Source organism: Anopheles aquasalis, chromosome 2 (assembly GCF_943734665.1).
Source record: "Anopheles aquasalis chromosome 2, idAnoAquaMG_Q_19, whole genome shotgun sequence".
Classification (NCBI taxonomy): Eukaryota; Metazoa; Arthropoda; class Insecta; order Diptera; family Culicidae; genus Anopheles; species Anopheles aquasalis.
Window position 1 is genome coordinate 47,472,501 of NC_064877.1, and position 20,000 is coordinate 47,492,500.

The window sequence follows — 20,000 nt, forward strand, 5'->3', positions numbered from 1 at the left end:
GACCCCACTCCCTCGCTTCTACCAACCAACCAACCAACCTACGCGGCGGCCACTCGTTGGCGCCTTCTTCATCTTCACCGCCCGGGAACCGCGGCTACCGTCGGCCCGCGCCCGTTCCAACCGCACCAACCAACGCACCACGCACCACGCACACGCCACGCACGGAGGTATATCATCGATGCAGCTTCGCTTCGCTACGCTTACCTCTTCGACGATCCGCCGCGGGATCTGAAAGAAACTGAGCAGCAGTTTCAGCTTGACCTGGGTTTGCAGGTCCGGAAAACATTCCTTTATGTTGCGCAGGACCTCCTTGTTCAGCTGGGACGTAATTGAGCCGCTTATCCACGAATCGTTCGATGTTCCAAGCTTATTATGTAGCCACAGAGAAATATCGCAATCTCGCACGGAAGCCATCTTGAATAAAACAGCCGAAAAAAAAAGTCAGAGTCGACACCAGCGGCCACACACACGCACACGCACAATACACAGAAACACACGTGTGTGCGCCTTTTCTCACTCACTCTTTCCTACAGCAAATCGGGCAGAGCGAGATAAAAAAAAGGCCCATGAAGAAAATCTGTCATTTTTGCCGCCATCTTGGCTTTGACAGCAAGGGTCGGTTAACCTGGTTGACAAAAAGGAGCACAAACATTCAATCAGAAGAGGGCATTAAAAGGTTGGTTTATCATTTTGTCTACTGAATTTACTACGAGCTGTTTGGTTTGTTACGCTAAGTTATGCACTAGAAAGTAGAAAGCATTTCGAATTTCACCGAAGAGAGTGTTTCATTCGATTCAACGGTTTCGGTTTGAAAGGGATGCTTGTTTGACAGGTTTGGTTGACAGTTCGGGTGAATCACGCATCAACAACAACGCCCGATCTGGAGTTTTCGCTTCGATCGATGTTTTCCCACGAAATCCTTTTATTTTAGTGCCAACCCTTGAAACTCCTGTAGTGTTTAGTGCAGTAACGTACAAATGAAGCCACTCGTGTATTATTTCCTGCTGGCCACTTGGCTCTGTGCGGGTAAGGAGAGGAAGGCCGTCTCGCCCCAAGCCCCAAGCGGACAGGGCGTGTCCGTGGGAACGTTCATTAACACCCTTGCCTTTAAGGATCATTAAAGCCTCGTTTGAATGGCGCGATTGGTTAATGAGCTTCTTTTCGTTCCGTTACAGCGCCATGCTTAAGTGCGGGCAGAAACTTCACGATTCCGAAAATCCTGCAAGGATCATGGTTCTCCTGGGAAACGGGCCAGCCGACGCTGACCGTACTGGATGATCACACGATGTCCGATCGGGGGGAAGTCATAATGATGGAACGAACGGGATCAAACTATACCTTCATATTCCGTGGCAGACGATGCTATCACTGCGTGCATGCATTCCCCAGAACGCCCAACATTTTTGAAAAATTCGAATGTAAGACCCTTCATATCGCGCTCCAGGTGTCCTTGGAATGGTTGTTTGATCGAGAGTTTCTTTTGTTGCTTGTTCTCTTTGTAGCTGCCTGTGTCACGTTGGATAACAATCAGGAGCCTACGGTTGACCGCGTGTGTCGCGGAATCACGAACGATCAGCAATTGATTACGCTGTTCAACGAAAACTACGTGCCAGTCAATTGTCGATCGTCGCTGGAAGGTGTGTGGCAGTTTGCGTATCAAAACCGTTTCCGATTCACCGGCGAGTGCGATCATCCCGATGCCCGGATTCACTCCTGCCAACAGGCCGGAACACAGTTTTTGATTTCCAACGAAAAGTTCAACATTTCCTACAAGCAGTGCATCGGTATGGCCAACACGTTCAAAGGGGTGGTTGAGTACAGCTGCCTCGGCGATTGGTTTATCGGCAAGAACCACTACTTTGCCGTCGCCAACACGAAGGAATCGCGAAAGGACGAAAAGTATCGTTGCTTCCTGAAAAACCGTGACGATGATCTGTACCTTGGAGTGTCGATAACGGCCGAGTGCAATACTCTGAAAACGGTCGAAAAATCACCGGAACGTTTGCGGATAACACCCGTGAAGGCAGAAGTCGTTGAGCCCGGCTGTCGCTTTCCGCAGAATTTCACCGGAGAGTGGATCAACACGGCCAACGTGGATGGTGATGTGAGGATCAATGAAACGCACATTGTGGAAACGTACAAACCGGATCAGTCTCGTTATCGTCGAACGATTTACATATGTCGCGAGCAGCGTGACACGCGTATCATGATGGCTCGGCTTACGGTGGACGGTTGTCAGACGGATTACGTGTGCTTCGATTTTGTGCCGAAACACCACAACATCATCCGTTACCGGAAAGGGTTGGCGGTGATACAGGACGATTTCTCGACCGTGTGCTCCTGGAAACAGTTCCCGAACAAAGAAGAGTGGCGCTATGATCTACTCCTGTCCGCCAAACCCGTCCCCATCAGGTGCCCCGTGGCGGGAAAGTTTAATTTTACGCAAAAAGGCGAAGCACCGTTCCGGACACGAATCATCGGTGGTGTGACACTCAGTCCGCGTCCCGATATCAACTGCAAACAGAACATTTCCGACTTTTCCGTGTGTGACGTCGACCAGAAGGAGATGGCGATCGATGCCGATTACTGTCTGTCCGTGGATCATCTTGGTCGACCGGTTGATATTTACAGCGATCCGGATTATCGGATGAAATGTATCGGTTTCTGGCAGGAGAATCTCAAATCGTATCTCATTACCTATGACGATCTGGACCCACTGTCCAAGTACCGTTGCTGGGTGTACCAGAGGGCAGACCTGAACCGGGTGCTAATGTCACAGGCCGTAGGAGCATTCTGCGATATCCGGCAGGACGTGACGTCGTGGAATTACACCGAAGGAGCAGTGGTCGCGATCGATATGACCGAGTACGAGCGTGAGCGCGATCAGTGCCCGATGCACTTTGATGACGGTGCGAATCCGTGGAAGGAAACGGAGAACGTGATTACCGTGTTTCCGTGGGTAATCTACAGCTCGACGGCACCATTCAGCAGTGCGCTCACATCGTTCATAATCTCTTTAGCGGCGGTGCTATTGAAAGTATTCTTTTAGAAGATTCACTTCTTCTTCTCTATCTCTCATGCTTCTACACTGCAGCATCTCTTTCGAATCCGTCCAACACTACTCACGCCACACGGCACGAGTAGCACGTGCCTTCGATTCCATTCGTTTAGATGTAAGTGACATGTGTAGCTAAGAATCCGGTTGGAAATAAATAAATCTCTTGAATAGTAGTGACGCTACTACCTCATTTTAATGGTCAGTTTCCCAGTTTGCTTCCGTTTCCGTCGTATTACACAATGTTGCACGTTAGTACGCAACCCGAGAATACGTTAATGACGTCAGTCCCTATTTATGCTCGGTTCATTTACAATCGAATGCCGAGCACCCGGCGCTAAACAAACGCTTTTTAGGCAAATGAGCCTGACTTGCGAACCTGCTTATCGGTGAACGCTATTTTTAAAATCAATCGCTTATTCCTGGCGATTTTGCATCACAATGGAACCGTTTTTAACTCGTTTATCGTCCCGGAAGTGAGTGCGTGCTTGCGTTCTTAGTACGTTGTCTTTTAATCGCTTAAAACCGCTAAGTAGATCTCAGTAGGCAAGGCGCTCGCGATAACGGCCAACTCAAACGAGTCAACCTTCGTCAACGCTACCTACTATTCCGCTCCCTCCTCCGCCACCGCACCTTCCTCATGCTGACAGTTGTTGTTTACTCTGCGCCCACCACCCACCGCGGCAACAAAAAATCACCAAAAGAAAAATGCTGCAACTCGCTTGTCCGCCGACGCATAAACTTACCCCTTTACCAACGCAATCAGCGCACTAAAACGGGTAGTAAACTGGCCGCCGCAGCAGGCCTGGAGACCGGTTGATTGCACTGTGCAACACGCGGTAGGCATCGAGGGATTTTCAGCAGCAGCAGCAGCAGCAGCCGGAGCAGAAGGAGGGGAGCCCGGGGTCCGTGTTAAAAATGAGGATTTTCTTTTCCTTTAACGCCGCCTCAACGCAGGTGGGGGGCAGTGGTGCTACTGGTGGTGGTGGTGGTGCTGGTCGTCGTCGTCGTGGTCGTCGTTATTGCCTTTGCCTTGATAGGAGGGGTACACCGCCGCCGCCGCCAGCGCCGAGGTGCAGCAGCTAAGACGAGGGTGCCCCACGTTTCATCGGAGAAACTTTCAAAACGATTTTGGCCAGTGACGGTGCTGGTCGTGCTGCTTTTCTATTCGACGTGAAACCGTGGGTCTCCCCCACCTACCCACCCCCTATCCCTCAGTTCAGGTCAAGTTGTGCTCAACAAACGAGAACGAGAGTTCCTGCAAAAGCAACTAGTCAACTGTCCCCGAGGTGTTCGAGGTGTGTCCGTTGTCCGCTGGCCTTTGTGTGTAGAAAAGGATTGTCGCTACTGCTTCTTGGAAGAAACTCTGCGAGAGAAGCATCGTAGACGAGCAAATTAGTGCAACACGCAACCAGCTGCTGCAGAAGAGAGTGTCTGTGTCCGCGAGCCCCGTGCCATCGGATTGTGATTCGTTTTGTGCTTTTTGTGTTTTTTTTCCTGGTGGAATCGGAGCATTTATCTGCGCTAAAAAGGGGTAAAAACAGAAACGAAAACAAATCTTTCAGTCCAATACGGTACAGGACGAGAGGTGCGAGAAGAAGAAAACCAAGTATTGATGTTCCGTGAACCCGCGGCACAATAACAAAGCGCTGTCAAAGTGACCATATGATCTCCGCCCCCGGGGGTAGGAGGGAGAACTAGAAAGAGCCAGAGGGAACGATTGCGCAAATCCAACTGGGATGCGGGGTGCTGCGAGGTGTGCTACAGGGAAAACGAGCGGCAAGTGATGAATGTAAAGTGATCGTGTCAAATCACCTGGCTCAGCATCGGGAATCGAACACGGTAACCGAGCTAGAACGTTAGCGCCAGCGCAAGAATACGAAGAAAGCGCCACAGAGCACGTGTGATTCGCCGTGATTCTCGGTATGTGTGCAATCAGTGTGTCTGTTTATGTGGGAATCGCGTAACCACTTGCCAACCTACCGTGGCGGCCTACATTGATCGGAAGGATTTTCCCGTTTTCCTCCACACGAATCAAGAAGACGCCGCTCTCATTCATCAACAACATCCCGCACGGTACGAAATTCCAGAATCTTCTCGCTCGGCGCTTTTCTAACGGTAAGCGGATACTCAATTGACGCGTAACTTCACCTAGCCTTATCACACACCGCACCACCTTCTCACAGCCTTGGCGCCTCTCACTTTCCGTGTCACCGCTTTCGCCGTAGTGTACGGCATGACTCCTCTGCAAGAAGTCAGCAGCCAGCCGTGGCCGTGATCACCCGCGATTCGCGGTAGTCGACCTCCCCTTCCCCTCTTTGCTCTGGCGCACCCCATCACACAACAGCAAACACAAATAGCTGGCCCAGCGAACTCGCCAGGTTACTTAACAACCGAACGAGCGACCGAGCGACCGAGCGAACGCGCTGTGTGGAAATCTCGGCTCGAATCCTTGCCCGATGGCCTTGCCGGGACGGATTGGAACGGTTTGGTGTCGCAAAATATTAGCCACTGCGGGCCGCATACCGGCATCGGCAATCGGGTCCGAGGACAACCGTGGGTCACATCTGCCTTACCTCGAGGCACGGCAAACCGTGGCCAGCAAGTGGAAGATGTCAACGACGTCACAAACGGCGCGTGATACCCGCGATGGCGCTACTCTCACTCTCGTCCCCGGCTGTCCGAACGGTATTGCATCACATCGCGCGCACCGCATCTCACAAAATCTATGCTGTTGTTGTTGTTGTTGTTGTTACTTGAGGGATGATTTTTATGAGTTTTCATTGCATTCCTCCTTCGCCGCCCTCCACTCTCTACTGGTCGGTGGCTCAAGGGCTCTAGGGGTGGCAGGCGGTGGGTGCACTTGAAAATGAAACTGCATTTCACCGAGATAACGATCTGTTGGTCTGGAAAATAGTGATGCCTCTGTGGGGTGGGAGGGGCAGCAATTCCACTTAAGACACTGTACCACCCATTCATTACAATAGTAGCTCGTCTCGTTCAATTGCCGATCTTGTAATTGTTACAAGATGTTCATTCCAATTAAAATTCTTCTTCTTCAAATCTGCTGTACGCTACGTGCGTTCGAATCATTCAGGGGAGAAATTTAATCAGCAAAGCAGTACGTAAGCACGTCTTTGGGTCCAATTCATAAAGGAATGTTAGGTTCCATCGTTAATTACCGGCGTAAGATCCATATTGTGCGGGAATAATATTATAACGGGAGCATTTAAAATATTACTCACCCAGTTGGTATTCAATATTATATGGAAGGAATTGTTGTGTACTGCTTAAAATAATGCACTTATTAACATTGTAACTAAAGCATTTTTTTATCTAAGGTAACAATTGAAAAATGACTTAGTTTTACGCTACCAGAGTAAATAAACCGACTACTATTAAGCATACGTCTAGGCGTCCACGAGATTCTGTGCTTCAGAATAATTACAACTTAACATTGGTTCTAGGAGAGGCGAAAGAACTGTAAAGTTTAAAACCTTTATAATGAATTTAAAAAAAAATATTGGTTCTAGGGTCCGTCGTCTTCCGTACGAGGCAAATCTTTTCGTCATTGAATTGGCATTGCATCTAAAATACATTACTCTATCCGGAATTGGTCCAAGCTGAGTCCAATTCTGCGCATTTTAGATGCAAATACAAGGAATTGTAACATTTAGCATTGTCTTTTCTTGAGTATTGCGATCGTACTTGAAGGATTGTCAAATGATCCCTTGCAAACGATTTATTGATTGCTTCAGATAGAATCCTAATGGAATACTAAGCCTAATATATAACAAATCACAGAGTTACTAAACAAAAAATACTCTGTTTTTAGTTTGATGCACTTGCATTGTTGTTCCCCATGCCTTGCATCGGAATTGTAAAATGCTAAAAAAGCATAATGCTAGACGCTACAAAATCGCAACTAGTGTTACGTAAGGAATGTATCGTACCATCGTGGAGAAGGTATTTCTTTGTTCTTATACCGCAAATACCGTTCGTGCCGTTATACCACCGTGTACCGGGTCAGGCCTCGGGCTGGCTACTTTTATCAATGATCTCATGATCGAAAAGAGGAACTAATATTACCGGTGTGACACAACATTGCACTTGACGCACCGGAAAGAAAAAAATCCCCCAGGCCCCGAGCTTATCACCCGGCAAGCATCATAAATTCATCCGGTTACCCCAAAGGCACTTCAACGATTGACGTTTTCCTGTTGGAACCGTCCCAAAAACCATTCCTCGTGCGAGAAGCGCAGATCACTCGAGCAACGACACTGACACGGGCCACCATGGTTCCGGGTTCGTGCCGCTAGGCAATATTCTGCCGGTGGAATATGGTTATTGAGTTGTTGCTTTACATGTGTATTGGCTCCTGCACGGTAAACGCATCTAAAGAAATTGCTTGAAACCGATCAAGCATTGCTGCATTGAGCTCCCCCGTTGGTTTGTTGTGGTTGGCACGGGCACTGCGCACCAAAGCAAGTAGATCCGGATACGGAACCACACACCACAGCCTGGGGCCATACGTAACGCACGAAGCGAAATGGCCAGCACTATGCATTTTTCGTAGTCTCACCAGCAGATCATTTAAAGTCATATCGGGACTGCGATTAAGATGTGAAAGAAAATTGTCCATCGCAGTTTTATAAACTGTTGCCAGCAGTTCTTCAAATGTCATGGAACTGATCGATTGTGAAGTCGGGGACCGTAGGCGATCGTGGAATCGTAATGCTCTACTGGCGGCGGCGCACGATCGATAATCAGTCATCATTGACTCTGTGCGCAACAAACGGACGCACGGACGCACGCACGCACGCACAAGCCATGCCCGATCGGGCAGTAATGGTTGCAAATGGCAAACCGAGAAACAACAGACATCTTTTATTGCTCCTTACGAGAAGCTTACATCACACACGGACATTGATGTGTATTGCAATGGCGAGTGATTTGGTGTGTATTGTGTCTGTGCGTTGGTATCTTTTTGGAACGGTTTACTCATCGACATGTGTGTTACATATGTTATCGAGTTGATCGCTTAACAATGATGCTTTCCACGGGGGGGGCGATTGTGCACTCGTCGAAGCGAATTTGGTTTGACCATTTGCTGACCACTGCCCCTGCTCTTAGTGTTACTCAATTAGGTGCAAAATAGGCACGCTCATAGTTGAATCTCGAATGAATTATGATTGCCCTCGATAGCCTTATGAAATCGTATGGATTTAAGCTAAAGCTTAAGCAAAGTACTACTTACCTTTGTTTATGTTATTTGGCACAAACTACCAACGCACACAAACTATAGTTCAATGACGTGTTGTAAACTACTTTAACTATATGTTTGCTAATCTGCGCAGAATACTTGCCCAGAAACGATCCATCGCGCGCTGCTTGCTGATTGGCCAACAAAACAAATGCCAAACTTGCGCCTATATCGTACCATCACAACTTACTCAGCCGTTTGCGTTTCTTGGCGAAGAGGCGCAAGTTAGAACATGCTTTCAGATCGCATTGGATCGGTTGACTTTGGGAGTACTGCTGTCTTGAAAGGGGAACATGATTTAAGCTTAAGCTTAAGCTTTATGTTATTTAGCACAAACTACTAACACAACTACTAGCGCTTCAATGTCTTGATGTACACTATTATGTTGTTTCATAAGTAATTGCGTTTCTTGTAATCAAAAGTAAATACCGTTATTGAAATACTTAGAGTGGAGATAAATCAGTTTATGTTTCAGGTTTATGTTTCATTTTATTCTATTATCTTTTGATTTCTTTTTGGCATCTTCAAAATTGAACGGTCATAGATCATAGATCTGGATTTTATCTTCAAAAACTCATTCATTCCATATTGCCATCTTCATCAAATGTTTTACCATAAAAGAAGTTCCGCAAAAATCGAAACAAATGGCAGCCTGATTGTGCAAGGCAAGGGCTATACGCTGAGTACATTAACGCATACAAATATGTATGCGGTCTGGACGAAATCCTACAGGAATATGAAATCTACTGGCTACTGGCTAATCCACGCTTGCAATGATAGAATGCAACGATGGCGTCATCCTTCTTTCGATTACTTTTCGCCGCTTCCAGAATGCGCTTCAACACACGTGGTTCTACGCAATTGGACCACGTCGTGTTGGAATGTCGTACGATGTATCCTCATTGGCTGAAAAAAAAAATGCACAACTTGCTTCTATGTCGTACCATCCCAATCCATCCAACGCTTTGAGACATCAATCTCTTCGGGATGAACTTGGTGTGGCAAACTTAAAAATATGCTTCCAGGTCACATTGGAACAAATAACTTAAGGAGTACTGTTGTTTTGAAAGAGGGCATGATATTAAGTTTAAGCTTAAGTTTAGTATATACAGGGTGAGGCAAAAAAAACTGCAAACAAAGTTCAAACTGCTGCCATTTTTTAACCACTCGCCTGAAACCTGGTAGATTTTTTCCAGTGATTGCTAACTCTATTGTTTATAAGCATATAAAAGCACTTTAGTGGGAAATTGTCAGAAAAAAAGTTATTTGTGATGGAATTCAATGGTGTCAATTTTTTTTGGGTTTTTATTTGGTAGCAAAACCACAAGTGGGTATCTTTAGAGCCTTCCAGCATTTAAATGTGAATTAATCAATTGGATCTCGGACCATAATTAGTTACTGTGATACTAGTAGAGTTGTTAGACACTCTGAAAGTTGACTTCCAAATACGGCAACATCGAAACAAAATGTTCAAATAGTTATGAAGCAAATTGAAAAATTTCACGACGCAGCATCACTCAAAATGATGTAGACGAATGAATTTTAGCTCCAATCACCCAACCAATACGTCAAAATAAGCTCAAATAAGCTTCTAAACTGGGCATGGCCTCATACCTTATCACAAAAAATTAGACTCAATAAAGCCAAACAGTTACTTCGCATGGCCGCAAGTGATGAAATTCCGAACTTGGTTTTCTTCGATGAGAAACCATTCGTTATCCTGTGGTTTGTTAACGAAAAAAATGATGAAGTTTAGTTGCCAGGAAAGTCACCTGATGATTTACACCCTCGCCTGGCCATCTGGACGCATAAGCCTGGTTGATAATGGGTTGAGATGCCATAAAATGCCATTTTTCACATTCTTCGCACATTTTCGTTCGGTGGATCCTAGATGAATCAACAAATGCATGTGGCAAAGTTATTAAAAGGTTCATTGCAATCCTAGAAATACAAACAATTCATGTGAAATCCCTACAGATTCCAACAGGTCCCTTGTATCTTCCCCCAAAGCAACCGAGACATGAGAATGGTGTTAAAAAACATTTCATACTTCATTTCCATGTCTTATTGGCTGTCAATATCTATGGGTGCAAAAAGCGCAGGACTTCTCCGTTTGCGGCATTTTGAAGGGCACGGATAGACCTAAAAAATGACATAGTTTTGAACAGCTTATGCAAACGCTTCTCCAAGAATGAGCCAAAATCACACAAAGCACCCTGTGGGCAACGATCGATGGTTTCTTCTACGGTCTCAAGACCATAATTCATTCAAAAAGCAACAAAAAGCGAGAAAAACTAAACTGATTTTAAAAATTTATAAAACTTCCGATATTTTTTAAGTTTTACTCAAAAAAATTCAAACACAAATGAAAAAGATATGGCGTTTTAATGTGTTGTAGGTTTTTTGCCTCACCCTGTACTACTATCTATCTTTGTTTATCAAATTACTAACGCATGTAAACTGTAGTAGCTATATTATATTCACGGCATTGAGTGAACTAAACTACTTCAACTATATGTTTGCTAATATCCAGACAAGTACCATCTACCGCAGAGTACTTGCCCAGAAACTATCGCAAAAATCGCGCAGTGATAGAATGCAACGATGGCGTCATCCTTCTTTCGGTTCCTTTTCACCTCTTCCAGAATGCGCTCCAACACACGTGGTTCTACGCAATTGGACCACGTGATATCGCGCGCTGCTTGCTGATTGGCCAACAAAACAAAAGCCAAACTTGCGCCTATATCGGACCATCACAACTCCAGCCTGCCGTTTGCTACATCCGTCTCTTCGCGAAGAGCTTCTTGTGGCGCAATTTAAGAACATGCTTTCAGATCGCATTTACTCTGCTTTGACTTTAGGAGTACTGCTATTTTGAAAGTGGGATATCATATGAAATCATCGATCGACTTCGACATCGAGCAGAACTTTGCCAATGTTTTAAACATTTCAATTAAGGAGCACAAAATGTCCTTCCTGTACAAATAATTTCATAAATGGCGACAGCTTGTTCCGTTCCATGAACCGAATGAACCGCCAACGCTCAAGGTTTGAATTGTTTAAAGCACATAGCAGTGTTTCGAAAGTGTCCAACCAATGGCCAACCTTGGCTTAGCGCTAATAACCTTGATGTGTTTCAACTTGGCACAACGAACGGCATCAAGTCACCAAAAACCCCATGCACCCAGTGGCTGTGGCGCAGTAGTCCAATAAAGTTCATCCGTTCCATCCAATCAATCGGTCGAATGCGGATAACGATGTGTACGGTACGCGCGCACTCGGGTAGCGATCATAATCGATTCGCCCATCCACCCAGAATGGTATGTCCTGGAGTTTTTACTCAATGCTTGGCTCAGTGCACCTCACCACCGACCAAAACGTAACGCTAACCTCTTTCGAAGCTGTTCTATGTTGTTCAACGTTGCTGTTGCAAGAAGTGATCTCATTACCACCAGACCCAGACCGGTCAATCGCGACTTCTTCTGCACGGTGGAGTCAATGTGGCAACGCTTCTTGGCTTCGTCCCATATGCCGATCTGTCGCTTACCGTCACCCAAATGGTGTCGCACCATCGACTGGCGTACCGGCGGTGGCAAACTCCCGAAATCGAATCGCCATCGAAGCCGCAGAACTTGGTCAAGCCAGTCCATTCGAGACCTTAGATTGCATTAAGTGAATGAAACATGACGCGCCGTACCCGTCAACGGTGTTCGGTTGGCTAAATTAACCTGGAGATCGTGCTTCGCTTCCACACTTGAGTGCCGCACCTCTTCTCATGGCGTTGGGCAAGACGCGACGATCGCAATGCGTGCTGGAGACCAGCATGAGGCACAAAGATGCCCAACCACGTGCTGGTGGTGGCGATGGTGCTGTTCTGCGTTGCAACTCGCAATCGATACCAGTTTGCAGCCGATGATGCCGAGAATGTTGCCGATTTACACAAAGAAAAGGCTCGTAGCTCGTGCTTCGGTTGGCAATGGAAGGAGAGCTTTAGAAGATGGACCATCGGCAGCAGACTTTTGTTGCGTGTAAAAATAAGCAACACAAATGTGTCATCAAATCCCGGCTTCGAAATCCTGGTATTCCACAATCGGCCCCCTCGGATTGAGCATCTCACCGGAGCCGGATCTTTGGGGCGAGGGGATCGTCGATTCGTGATTCTTCTGCAACTGGAAACGCGCGCGCGAGATGCGGATCCGTCACCGTTCGTGTGCTGATGACCTCGGGGCTCAGCAGCGTTTACAGTTAAGTGGGTAGGGGGGTTGGGCCACTGGGGAGTGAACGAAACATAACATCACGATGATCGCACCTTCTGCGCTGCCCGCACCAACTCTGTGTGTGCTCAGTGTGAGTTGTTTCGATTCAAACAAATCAACACCCCTCGTGGCTCGTATCAATGCCTCTTCCCCTCCTCCCTTCCTCCCTTCCTTACACGGTGACGTAACTTTCACTTTCTACCACCCGGCTGGCTGGGGTCGCTCCGGGATGATGATGATGATGAGCGGGTTGACGACGAGACGACGCACCACCCCCCGCCTCGGGGGGCTGGGGGCTTCATACTTCTGCGTAACTGGCTTCGCGCCATTCCAAGCCAACCGGTGTGCGTGATCGTACACGCGCACACACGCCAGAAACCAGACTTGTCTCTTGTGGTGTGTCTGCTGTGCGGTGCTCCTGATGCTACCCTCTAACCAATTCGGCAATTACGAGAGAGGTGACGGTGACGTTGGATGGTGCGTGGCCAGGTGCGCCATATATAGCGTTCCACCGCCCGATCGCGCGTCCATTGTGGTCTCTGGCTCTGTCGCTTGTCTGTGGCTCTTACCACTATACTCTCTCCTCCATCCTGGCATCCATCCTGGCATCCATCCTGGTCGTCCACTTAGGGGGGGGGGGGGGGGGGGGGGTCCCCGATTTGGGTCTTACGATTTTCCTGTGATCGTGATCTTCACCCGCCCCTTTGCCCTTCCCGAGCCAAGGAATGTTACCGACGTTGTGTGCGTTGTGCGTTTTCTCTTTCATCGTCCGCGAAGGAAGTAGGACATTTTCGCGCTGGTTGCCTGCTAGCGGCCTGGTTGCCGAGCAGGAGGTAAGGGAACCGCGTTGTGTTGCGTTGCGTTGCGCTGCACCGTTGGCTACTTTCGCATGGAATACACGTGAAACTGTAAGGGGTTTTGTAAAGAGACACGCATACAAATTGACTCGGAAGGTTGGCTGAAATGCACGTTTATTGTCCATTGTTTTACGAGGTGCGAGCTCGTATGCTACTCGCACGACGATCGTGATCCTGCACAGGACGGAGAGGAGTAAGACACATTGTAGCATTGCTGCTGCTGCTGCGGTCTGCTGTCATCCGCTCTCGATGGATTGCTGATTGATTGAGGGAGTGGCCCAGCTGGTGGCCATTATGCGGACGACCGATCGCAGGTGCTATCGTGATGTTGTGTGTTCCACATTGTCATTTCTTATTATTGTTGTCAATGGATCACTCATAAGAATGCGATCTTTCGATATTCATTCAATACCATTCAAACAATCAGTCAAAAGAATGCGATCTTTCGATCGTTCGTCACATTCTAATCCCCAAATAGGTTGCTCTGCACCACTCCTTGATGTAATTTATTGGAGAGTTTTTCAACCACAATCGTGTCGGGCAAGGGGGATTTGTATTGCTCCGAATTGTGACCACTTTTAAAGCGGAAAAGAAGAAAGGATGGATTGATGGATTCGATGGATTTCAACCAAAGATAGCGGCACGGTCGCGGCGCACTGATACGAGCGGTATCGTGACTACTACCGCTCGGCCCCATCATGCGTACCCCCATTGCCCTGTAATGTGGGTCATCAAAAGTAGTTTCACTTTTTCAAAATTTTGCGCGGCACTTTCACGACCGACGGGCGTCCGCGTCCGCGCCCGCGACTACAACGACGGATGATGGTGTTGCGTCGGGGTGAGATCGAGTCGATCGAAGACGATCCCCAAAGACCCACACACCGACCACTGTCGGTGTCTCTGTGCGTTCGTGTGCGTGCGTACGTGTGTGTCTCTGGAGCTCTGGATTTTGTCAACGGGTTTGAAGTGGGAGGAGAGAGAGAGAGAGAGAGAGAGAGAAGGGAGGGACAATCACCTTCTCCCGGTGACCAGAAGTAGGTTAGGAGGCATTCCTTTACCGCGTGGACGCAAAGAGCCGCCAAGAAGCAAGGGGAGTATGAGTGTGAAAGGGGTTGGGGCTTTTTGGGGGAAGTTTTTCTTCGTTTTACGCGATCGTACGGCAGCGGGTGGTGTGATCACGGAAGCGCACAAGATGCAGCCCCTCAGTCTCAGTCCCAGTCTCACTCCGTGGGTCTGTCTCTCTGGTCATCGCTCCTTTATTGGCTTTCCTTTTCGGCAATTTTATCTTTCTCTGTCTCTGCGTCGATGAAGCCACGGAGCTTCAGCAGCTCGCTTGCCGCTGCGGGTTTTGGAGTCGCGTAGCAACAACGCGCGCAACAGTGACCGACGAAAGGGGCGACCAAAAAAACCAAACCAACCAGGCTGCAAGCATTTTTGCTCGTTTTCGGAGCGATATTTTTAAATCCCTCACAAAACCGGTGTGGCGGTGGTGGCGGCGGTGGCGGCGAATGGCGATCGTGAGAACTGGAGACCCCTTTCAGCAGAGGAAAAAAGAGGGGAAGTTCCATTGATCGAATCCTTTCTCCCCGGATCGCCGTTCAGGCGTTGCGTAAAGCTGACCTTCGTTGTACTTTTATCTCTCCGCCCTATCGGGGTGGGACGGATGCCATGTTCTCGGTGACAACTAAACACACCGAAGGAGGTCCTTCTGTGGTGCCCATAGTGTGGAGACACATGATCGTAATGGTGGAGGGAGAGAGAGAGAGAGCGGTTGTGGTGTGTGTTGGTGTGGTGCACCAGTGGCATCCAACCGATCGGTCACACGGTTGCCGCGTTCACTGGTTGCTCTATATGCGTGCGACATTCATCAAGCGGTGCGATCGACCGATTTGACCTTCATCGGTGATCGTGTGAGATGAGCCCGCTCTCTCTCTCTCTCTCTCTCTCTCGCCCACCGGTTCCAGCGCCACCAGTGATGCCACGGCCCTTAAGACGTTAGCCTTAGCCCTGACCAAGCGCTGTTTTTTTTCTATTGTTCGGTGGTTAGAAAACTGGATTTCTTCTCGGCACCACCATCGCTCGATCCGGATCAATCGATCGGTTCCACGGTGACCGCGAACGATGATGATGATGTGATGGCCTCCGCCACAATCGTGGTGTGGTGGTCGACCCTAGCGAAGGACTCTCCACCGGGCAGGGTTGCGCCTTGGTTTCGTAACGGAAACGGAAAGGCCATCCCACACCAGAACACCCCACAGAAGAGCTGGCTGGCTGGCTGGCCATTTCCAAATCGAACTTCGAGAGCGGCGGCACGGTCCGGAGGTCGACTAGGTCTGGCACCAGGCAGGGCAGGGGGTGGCAGGAATTGGAAATCGGCGTCATTTTTCATCGAGATGCAAATTTGTCCAACCCTGAAGACATTGACCCGCTTCTTTCCCGTTAGTACGGCGGGGGACGCGGTGGCACGATGTGCTCTGTTCTCTCTCTCCCCTTTCCCCCCTTTCGGTCATCCTCAACCTTTCCAGCGACAAAACCTGCTAGAAATGACCGATTCTACCGGCCGACGATGATCACCAATCAACAACCACCCTCGGCCCAGAGACAGAGAGGCGGCATTTTCAGCGGAGCGGAGCTTTTCGCCGTTTGATTAAGTGTGAGGCATATAGATGGCCACCGCCGCTGACGTCGTCGTCGTCGGTCAATAAAAGTTTCAAATTATCCTCCAAAATATTCACCAGCCCGTGCGCCGCTGGTCCGTGGACCGGTCGCACCGGTGGGTATTACGACATCGCGCCCGTCCGTCAGCCTTCGCGAGCGATCTTGTGCTAGGTGTCTGCGCGTGTGTCTCTGTAGGATTAGGGGAAGGCAGCCGACACTGGGCTGGTGGTTTGTGGCTGCCAAAAAAAACCCATCGCCGCTCATTGAGAAGTTTTACAACCGATCGAACGACCGGCTGCGATCGCTGCTGTGTCCATCCGTTTACCGCTAGATCCGCCTCAGACGGAGGTGAGATGATCGATGGAAAACCATCTCGCGATCGCTAGAGAACACGGAATCCCGGATTACCAGGAATCGCTCGGATCGGATCGTTCCTATCAAGTGACAGAGAAAAAGGGAGAATCTCAGTAGCTTGGCCGTTTTTTTTTGAATAATAAATTTGCCCAACCAACAGCAACCTGCAATCGGCTGCCTAGCAACAGTCGCGGTGGTCTAGGGTTCGGTGGAGATTTGGCTTCGTTTGCGGGCATGGCGGGGTTCCCATGGCGCGCGCCGCTTACGATATGCTTTTAGCACATTTTGGACAGCAGATGACGACGACGACGTGTGCGTCGTGCGTCCCGGACACTTGCCTGTGGTGTTGTCACCTCTGGGCGGGGGAGGGAACGGGGCGTGGTGGGTTTCTCACCTCGCCGGAGCAAAGGTGACAACCGGCAGAAAACAGAAAAGACCAAAAACAAAAAAAAAAGCAAATACTCCAAAATGGTTCAAAGATGAAAATTATGACGAGGAAACAATGCGCGACACGCCTAGCGGAGACGTGTCTCTAATGGGCCTAAGGTGGTGGCCAGGCAGGCAGGCAGGCAGGCAGGCAGGTCGGGACAGCGGGAAGACCAGACAGAGAGTGTCTTTTGCAAACATTTAGCTTGGCATGGGGATTGGCCTCGCCTCTCGGTGGTCGCTCATGAATAAATAGTTCCGCCAATCGGCAGTGACGTGGTGGTGGCCAGCCAGCCAGCCTGCCTCTGTGGCATTAGTATTCCATCCAGGATGTGCGGTGTGGTCCCCCCCCGGTGTGGCACAAAGATACTCGGAGGCGTGATCGCGACCACATGTTATGACCATGTACGGCGGGAACCTGTGGCTTCTAATGAGCACCCCCTTACGGGCGATCGCATGTGTTTTAGGGGGTTGTTAACAGTCCCCTCCCCCCCGGGTGGTATCATGTTATCATCCTATATCATGCTCACCAGACAAAGGCGCCCACAGACGCTGGACAAAGCTGGAATTTAAATTCGTGGCAAAACGGATCAAAACAAGCGAAGCAGAGAACCACCTAGTTCCAAGAAAGCCAACACTGATTCACTACTACACCACCACCCACCGTCTGGCTGGTTAGGGGGACGTACAACAGCCGTTTTAGCTATTTTTCACGCCAATCGTGAACCCGGAACCACGCCCGTGGTGGTGGTGGTGGTGGTGTGTGGTGTTTGAAGGGTACGCGCTGGCATAAACAAACAAGGACGGTTCCGGTGCGCCGGATTCTGGACGCAACAACCCCAACGAGAGGTGAATGCAACGCGGGGCCGCGAGCGATCGTTGCGGCGGGCCCGGGGGGGGGGGGGGGGGATAAACAATGTCGGATTGTGGTCAGTTGGGCGAGACGGAGTGTGCACACTCGCAAAGGGGTGGCGGTTCTATTTTGGTACCATTTAGCAGACATTTCAGACTCAACCGGCTGGTACTTGGGGTTGGAGTGCAAACGGGGGGTTACCTTCTTCTTGCTCGGTCATCGCTGCGGGATGAGCTGGGATTTTCCAACGCCACAACTCCAACAGCAAGCAAGAAGTGGATTGAACTGTTGTACGAGCGAGAAGTGAGGTGTACTAATTGCTGATTGCGTATCGGTTTGGTGGTGGTAGCACTTTTTTCCAGCAAAGCATAAACTGTAAAACTTTTCTAAATGAGATTCAATTCAGATCTGTAGCGGACTGGGTGGGTATGTTGGTTTGAAGTGCTTTACGGGAACTAATTGATGTATGGGGTTCATGCTAGACATTTGTTTTTGCTAATTTCATTCATTGTTCGACGAGCTGACCTAACATGTGATCGAACATCCTCCACTTGCAACACAATTCAACTAGCAGCAAACATATTCAAATTCACTGACGTATTGTATCTGTTCCCATGTTCTGACTAACTCTCGGCTCTATACTTTTAATAGAGTGAGAGATTCTAATTGTAAAAAGAAAACTAAGTTTCATCCACACAGAACGCCACGCGGACAGACACGTGGAACAAACAAACAAGCAAAGTGCTGCATATCCCCCATTGGTATTAATGTAGCTCAGACCGATGAATGAATGAGACGTAAAAAAATGTGTAAAATGAGAGGCGTTTGTAGCGCAATAATTTAGCTTGAGGAACACCAATATCGATTCGAGCATCCAGCTTCTCGATACAATAATGTTGGCCCTGCTTAAACCACACTCGATAAACCACACTGTTGATAAACAACTCGCATCGAATGGTCACTGTAGGATGGAATTACTCATGTTATGAAATTGAAACACAGCAAAACATTCGCAAATGAAATCATCCAACTACCGATCACAAGCGCTGCTACTCCTAACGGCGCTGGAAAATCATGTAAACGCTTTCATGAGTCAATCTTAAGCCACATTCAAAATGGCGCAGTTTCCGCTCTGTAAGCATGTGAGTCCCCTTGGCTTGGCTGACAGAGCTGCCACCGTAAGATGCGGCACTGATAACGGTCATGATGTCATCGCTATGTTTGTACGGTGGCCATTTTCCTTGCATTCCTTGCGTTCCCTTCGAACGGTGGTCACATTGTTCATGCGTTCTAATGTAATTCCAGAGCGACCAAAAACAAAAAAAAAACAAAACGATGTCGAACCATCGCAAGCAGGGTACGCTCACTCGCTCTGGAATCTTTTGTTGTGGGGCTTGTGGAGCGCTCCAGGGTCTTTTTTTAGCCCTAGCTTCATTCGTTGAGTGTGCGGATGCGATGGCAGCCGGATGGCGCCGAGAGACCAGGCGACGGCGCTTTTGCAAACCCCTTCTCGGCCCGATTTTGGAAATTGATGCCTTTCGGAAGCGCTAGAGAACAAGCTTTGAGTTGATAACGAAACCATTCTGGCTGGCGAGTCTTGTGAATATTCAGTGCTGTGTCGTCGATTTTCTTTTGTAGCAAATTGATATTATTATAAGATATAACTATCTACATAACTATATGATTGTTTAATGATGATTTATTACTCGTCACGTGCGGTTTTCCTTTTTCAATAGCCTATCCTGAAATGAGAGCAGCATCAAATGAAATAGACATGTTAAAAAGAGTCCTTCTGCAAATTAAATGTAGAAAGGCACACTTTATCACGATTTTTACTCTACAGAATAGCACATTGCCGAGACTAGTCTGTTGTAATCTTATGCAACATGCCAGGACGTTTACGTGAGACGTTGGTATGCAACTGGAAGTCCGTCAATATCCGCTGAGTACGGCGAGAAACTTCCGTTTCATGATGACTGCCGTTGATAACGCGCAATACACACCAGTGGCTCATATTGTTTGCCGGATTTAGACCTTTCCGTGACTGTTCCAAGATGTGGCAGGCAATACGAATGCAACTCATTGTGCCAGCGATGTATGATTTGTGGATTTTGTTTTTTTTCAATTTCACTCAACAGTGGACCCCCAGCTCTGGAGTTTGATTCACCAACCGACCGGACGATCGGTCATGAACTCAAATGGAAATTTCTCCCAAATTATGCGCCTCGCTCTTTTCGTCTTCGCACATCACAGCGAACGCGAAGATCGCTTCTTATCG

At 48.5% G+C, this 20,000-nt stretch overlaps 3 protein-coding genes across 4 annotated transcripts in view; 2 read left to right on the top strand and 1 right to left on the bottom strand.

Annotated features, from left to right (window-relative positions):
• LOC126569999 (negative elongation factor A) overlaps positions 1–414 on the bottom strand; it is a 5,895-nt gene extending 5,481 nt beyond the window's left edge. The window contains exon 1 of the mRNA XM_050227439.1: positions 205–414. Within this exon, the coding sequence (XP_050083396.1) occupies positions 205–414 (210 nt within the window). The remainder of the gene's footprint in view (positions 1–204) is intronic.
• A 434-nt stretch (positions 415–848) lies between these two features.
• Positions 849–6,462, top strand: LOC126571489 (uncharacterized). Its single transcript, XM_050230026.1, has 4 exons — positions 849–1,026; positions 1,176–1,418; positions 1,503–5,173; positions 5,242–6,462. The coding sequence occupies exons 1-3, from the start codon at positions 978–980 to the stop codon at positions 3,047–3,049; spliced, it is 1,839 nt and encodes a 612-aa protein (XP_050085983.1). The 5' UTR covers positions 849–977; the 3' UTR covers positions 3,050–5,173; positions 5,242–6,462.
• The window catches only part of LOC126571488 (3-hydroxy-3-methylglutaryl-coenzyme A reductase), a 38,685-nt gene continuing 23,731 nt past the window's right edge, over positions 5,047–20,000 (top strand). The window contains exon 1 of one of the 2 annotated variants that reach the window (XM_050230024.1): positions 5,047–5,131. The gene's annotated coding sequence lies outside the window, so the exon portion shown is untranslated. Of the gene's footprint in view, positions 5,132–15,184; positions 15,202–20,000 lie in introns of those variants that run through there. The other variant, XM_050230025.1, reaches the window with a different exon arrangement.

Excerpts from the sequence above, each read along its gene's own strand:
- LOC126571489 (XM_050230026.1), top strand. The coding sequence starts at position 978 with ATGAAGCCACTCGTGTATTATTTCCTGCTGGCCACTTGGCTCTGTGCG. Across the intron at positions 1,027-1,175 it reads GGCCACTTGGCTCTGTGCGG|CGCCATGCTTAAGTGCGGGC; the intron begins GTAAGGAGAGGA and ends GTTCCGTTACAG. Across the intron at positions 1,419-1,502 it reads CATTTTTGAAAAATTCGAAT|CTGCCTGTGTCACGTTGGAT; the intron begins GTAAGACCCTTC and ends TTCTCTTTGTAG.